The sequence below is a fragment of the Sinocyclocheilus rhinocerous genome, unplaced genomic scaffold (assembly GCF_001515625.1).
Source record: "Sinocyclocheilus rhinocerous isolate Xijiao unplaced genomic scaffold, SAMN03320098_v1.1 scaffold271, whole genome shotgun sequence".
In the NCBI taxonomy this organism is placed as follows: domain Eukaryota; kingdom Metazoa; phylum Chordata; class Actinopteri; order Cypriniformes; family Cyprinidae; genus Sinocyclocheilus; species Sinocyclocheilus rhinocerous.
Window position 1 is genome coordinate 2,674,739 of NW_015657574.1, and position 5,461 is coordinate 2,680,199.

The 5,461-nt window shown below is 38.6% G+C and overlaps 2 protein-coding genes across 7 annotated transcripts in view; both read left to right on the top strand.

Moving 5' to 3' along the window:
* LOC107721360 (exocyst complex component 1-like) overlaps nucleotides 1-1,540 on the top strand; it is a 15,351-nt gene extending 13,811 nt beyond the window's left edge. For all 6 annotated transcript variants that reach the window (XM_016529334.1, XM_016529336.1, XM_016529335.1 and 3 more), the window contains 3 exons: nucleotides 334-533; nucleotides 693-887; nucleotides 1,002-1,540. In XM_016529334.1, coding sequence (XP_016384820.1) covers nucleotides 334-533; nucleotides 693-887; nucleotides 1,002-1,154 — 548 coding nt within the window. In that variant the 3' untranslated portion in view covers nucleotides 1,155-1,540. The remainder of the gene's footprint in view (nucleotides 1-333; nucleotides 534-692; nucleotides 888-1,001) is intronic.
* Nucleotides 1,541-2,447: 907 nt separating this feature from the next.
* Nucleotides 2,448-5,461, top strand: part of chst14 (carbohydrate (N-acetylgalactosamine 4-0) sulfotransferase 14) — a 10,204-nt gene continuing 7,190 nt past the window's right edge. Inside the window, exon 1 of the mRNA XM_016529340.1 lies at nucleotides 2,448-2,849. Within this exon, the coding sequence (XP_016384826.1) occupies nucleotides 2,577-2,849 (273 nt within the window). The 5' untranslated portion in view covers nucleotides 2,448-2,576. The remainder of the gene's footprint in view (nucleotides 2,850-5,461) is intronic.

Consider the following 5,461-nt stretch of genomic DNA (forward strand, 5'->3'; position numbering starts at 1 on the left):
GTGGGGAGTGAATGTACAGCGCTCTCTCCCACCTTCAATACGGTGAGGTGCCCTTGAGCAAGGCACCGAACCCCCAACTGCTCCCCGGGCACCGCAGCAATAAATGGCTGCCCACTGCTCCGGGTGTGTGTTCACGGTGTGTGTGTGTTCACTGCTGTGTGTGTGCACTTTGGATGGGATAAATGCAGAGCACTAATTCCGAGTATGGGTCACCATACTTGGCCACATGTCACGTCACTCATGTACATTTTCAGTGTTTGCGGTTCTGCTTTCTCTTTAGTTTTCAACACTCTTGTTCATCTGATTGGTCTCTTTCTGTTTGCATATCTGTAGTGGAGAAAGTGGCCAACGAGAGCCAGAAGACTCCGCGTGATGTGGTGATGATGGAGAACTTCCACCATATCTTCTCAACACTGTCCAGCCTGAAGATCTCCTGTCTGGAGGCAGAGAGGAAGGAGGCCAAGCAGAAGTACACAGAACACCTGCAGTCCTACGTCATCAACTCACTGGGCCAACCGCTTGAGAAACTTAATGTAAGCCAAATCTTCATGGAAACCAGGATTGAGCAGTATTACAGAAGAACATCCGTGTAAATCACAATTTTAGAAATGAAACGAAAATGTGTTAATGTAAATGGATTCTTCAGCTTTTATGTTTATGAACCATTTTTTCATTTTCTTCCCGTTTTGCAGCACTTCTTTGAGGGAGTGGAGGCTCGTGTAGCTCAGGGTGTCCATGAAGAGGAAGTGAGCTACCAACTGGCCTTCAATAAACAGGAACTGCGTAAGGTTATTAAAGAATACCCTGGGAAGGAGGTAAAAAAAGGCCTGGACAACCTCTACAAGAAGGTGGATAAGCATCTGTGTGAAGAGGAGAATCTGTTACAGGTGAATAAAACGAGGAAAATAACACTAAATGGCTCAATTAAATGGCATTTCTAATGCTTTTGAGATTCTTGAGTGTTAATGTGAATTTTTTTAAATTTTTGTTCTGTCCACTAGGTCGTGTGGCACTCCATGCAAGACGAGTTCATTCGGCAATACAAGCACTTTGAGGGCCTGATAAACCGCTGCTACCCGGGGTCTGGAATCACTATGGAGTTCACCATTAAAGACATGCTGGAGTACTTCTCCAGTATCGCTCAGTCCCACTAAAACAGGAAGCTGAATGATTGTTAGATTGTACCAGAGAGAGAAGAAAAGTGCTGTGTGTGAGAGAGAAAGAGAATGAGTGCTTATATTGTACATATATTACAGTGCAGTTTTGCTTGTAATGTTGTGTCATAACTAACACTGGAACCCTGTTTGTAACATGCAACTTGAGTTTCTGTTGTTACTGATTTCATGAAAACTAAAATTGCTTTATAACACATTAGTATAGTGAATCGCATATGACTGAACTTCTCATTACTTCTACAAAACCTCAACACTAAAAATGTGTGGCTGATTTTTCATGCACATGAATGCTGATGAGTATCAACACATTAAAAAAAGGCCTGGAGTCATATGTAAAAAAAATAAAAATAAAGCATACATTTGAAAGTTAATTTCCTTTTCTTCTTGTAATTTATTGTGATGATACATTTTTTATAAAACAGATAATTGTCTGTTCACAAAAATAAACCCCTATAACTTAAGTAACAATAATATAAGTAACTTTATTAGCGTCCAAACCAATAGACCATAACATTAAGTTGTTGGGTAGTAATTCTGATGTTTTTATTCTTCATCAGTTAAAAATAACTGCTCTGAAAGTGATTCTTCTGCGTCTTTATCATTATCATTGTGGTTTGGAACTCCCCATTGAAGCCTGTTCACACAGAGGATGAAAACATTAAAGTTTTAATAGTCATTCTGTCTATGGGGATAGGTGAGTCCACACCACAGCTATAACAATAACGACACAGAGTTGCAATCACTTTCAATCACAAAAACTGTCAGCAAATCAACTCGACTCAAGTTCACAAAAAGCTCGAGAATTTAAAGCGGCAGGCGACAACTTCAGCGCAAGTTTATAGCCTAATAAGCAGAAAATCATTCTTGGTGTGAACGAGAACGATTTTTAAAACTGTATGGTTACTGTTAACGTTATTGTGAACGGTCCTTGAAAACTACGTTTTAATTAAAGAAAAAAAAACTCAAATTTTCAATATTTAGTATACCGTTTTATAGGAGATACAAGGCACGAGAGGCTGTACGACTAAAGAACATTTTAGTACGTTTCTATATTCATAATCATTCATAATCATCAGCAGTACAATTCTTTGAGTGCATTTTCTCTTATTTCACTTTTCGTTTGCATAAGCTGGTAATTCTAGCTACTTTGTTTTCTGCACTTTACTTCAGTTTACAAAGCGGCTCACCTTGCCCCCCTTGCTCAATACTTCATTTCCCATCATGCTCTCTCAAAAAGCTCCCCAGCCTCCCCCCTCCCCCACTTTTCACAGAAAGCACTGAAATCAGAAGTTGGTTAGCTGCTTCACTGAAGCGATGGACGTGTTCTGATCTGTCGGTATTTTGAGTCACTGAGCCTCAATAACCGGACGGAGACAGACTCTTGTACGCATGTGATTCACTATGCCGCCTCGAAAGAAGGAGTACGGGATTAAACGAGCGAGCGGATCCCTGGTCCACTTCAGACCGCCAGTGAGCGCGTCCACCGTTCGCCGACACTCCGCCGTCGTTCCCTCGGTGCTGACGTTCGCCGTCATCGTGGCATCCGGAGGCCTGTTGCTCATGATAGAGAAGGGAATGCTGAACAGCGTGCAGACTCCGCCGCCTCGCGCCAACGGGAAGAAAGTGGAATACCGACTGAGGAACAGCGACGCGGCGGTGGACGTGGAGTCTCAGGTAAGGTAGCCGAATAGAGACACAGGCTCGCTAGATTAAGAATAAACTGTGACGTTTTTTGAGAAACTCATAAATGTTTTGATATGTTTGCATGAAGTCATCAGACTTTCTTTGAGTTTCGCGAGTCAGAACAGCAATTAATTTTCATGAGAACTCGGGCTGCGTCTCAAAACCTAGCGAGCCTCCTACCTAGACAGCATCTGGATGTCCACAATTCAGTTCAATAGTGTCCCCAATTATTACTTGGACAATTTAGCCACACGTATTAATGTTTAAATGTCGTTGCCTTGAATAACTATATATCTAAAACAAGTGATTATTTTAAACAAATAATGCACAAACTCATGTTTCAAGCGAGGCATTTAATAAAAATAAGTTTGGTAGGTTTTATACGAAACGATAAATACACTTTTAAAACGTCAAAGGAGTATGTTGATCAGAAAACTTAAGTTTTGCAGACTGAAATCCAAAAGAAAGGCTCCTAAAGTGTCTCAAGTGGTGTTTGCCCAGCTAGTGTAAAACTCTGAATATGCTACCTGGACAGAAAAGAGAGAACAATTTATGGGGAATAAAAAAACATTCAAGACACTCACTCTACAGTAGTCAACATTTTAAGTGGATCAAAAAAGTAAAAAGTTTTCCTAAGACAAGAACGCATTTTGGTTTTAGTTTTAGGACAACTTTGATAAAAGGTATTGATCCACTTCAAATGTTGACTAGTATAGTCAATGTGTAATCCTCTCAAGTCATTTGGTTTGTCAAAACCTCTCAACATATTTTCCTCTGCTATTACACTTTCTTTCTGTACCATCTGTGTATTGAACTTTTGGACAGTAGAGTAAAATAAGTCATTTTAAAGGGTTAGTTCACCCAAAAAAATGAAAATTCTGTCATTAATTAGTCACCCTCATGTCATTTCAAACCTGTAAGACCTTCGTTCATCTTCGGAACACAAATTAAGATATTTTTGAAGGAATCTTGAGAGCTGTCTGACCCTGCATAGACAGCAATACAACTGTAATGTTCCCAAGTCCAGAAACGTAGCAAAGAGAACGGTAAAATAATCCATGTGACATCAGTGGTTCAACCGCAATTATACGAAGCTACGAGAATACTTTTTGTGTGCAAAAGAAAAAAAAGAATGGCTTTATTCAACAATTCGTCTCCTCTGCGTCACCCTGTAGCGCCATTTTGGAGAGTATCAGCTGGACGTAAACAACGTATGCTGTTCTGTGTCAGCTGCATCACGCCGGATCTGTTTCCTACGTTGTTGTGATTTGATCAGAATGGAAATGGCGTATCTGGCGTGACGCAGCTGACACAGAACAGCATACGTTGTTTACGTCCAGCTGATACTCTCCAAAATGGCACCAGGGTGATGCGGAGGAGACGAATTGTTGAATAAAGTCGTTTTTTTTTTTTTTTTTTTTTGTGTGTGTTCCGAAGATGAACGAAGGTCTTACGGGTTTGAAACGACATGAGGGTGAGTAATTAATGACATAATTTTCATTTTTGGGTGAACTAACCCTTTAAGGCGTAAAATCCGATTATTCCTATTTATATCTGATTAATCCTATTATACTGTCCTATTATTACTCCACTGGAGGATCTATGGATTTAGTTAAAGTTGGTATGTGGAAAGCATCTTTGATGTAACAGAGAAACTCCATATTTCATTCCAGAAAATATTAAACAGCTGCTTACCTTCAAGCCAAGATATGAAATATGAAACTTGGGGCCAATTCTTTCAAGTTAAGATCCCTGCTGTGCTCTTGACAGAAGAGTACAATCACATGACAGTTCAGCTACCTTTTCTGATCTCTCTCAACCGCTGACATGAAATCTAAACTTTTAGATTTTGGTGTTGCTTACAGTTACCAGGCGTTATTGTAAAGTTATTACACATATCGTATTCAGTAGGTATAATAATAATAATTATTATTTTTTCATTCAAAATGACAACTCCGTGTGAAGTGAACATGCTTCTTATGCTGATAGAAAAGTCTTTAGCGTATGTATTTGCAAAGGTGAAAAAAGTGCACTTCCATAATGTACTGAAAGTGCTCTATTTTCACACACTAATTTTGTACTTAATATACTTAAAGTGATTCTTTAGTACTTCTTAAGATAAACTTAAGATCAACTAAGTGTATACAACTGTGCTATTTTGGGACGCCATGAATATGAACTAAAATGCGCTTTTAGCATACTATCTCTGTATTTAAAAAATTTATTTAGTTACCACTTATAGTACATTTGAACCCATCTTTCATAGTACACTTAAGTGTACTACAAGTGGTGACTAAATACATTTTTTAAATACAGAGATAGTATGTTAAGTGCATTTTAGTTCATATTCATGGTGTCCAAAAATAGCACAGTTGAGTACACTTAGATGATCTTAAGTTTATCTTAAGAAGTACTAAAGAATCACTTTTAGTATATTAAGTACAAAATTAGTGCGCAAAAATAGACCACTTTAAGTAAATTATGGAAGTGTACTTTTTTTTTTTTTTTTTTTACCTAAACATGTAAAACATTCATCTGCTTTTGGGTCGATGGAGAGATGTTTATGGAAATTGTGCTAGCTAAACATAGTTTACATAGTTTGC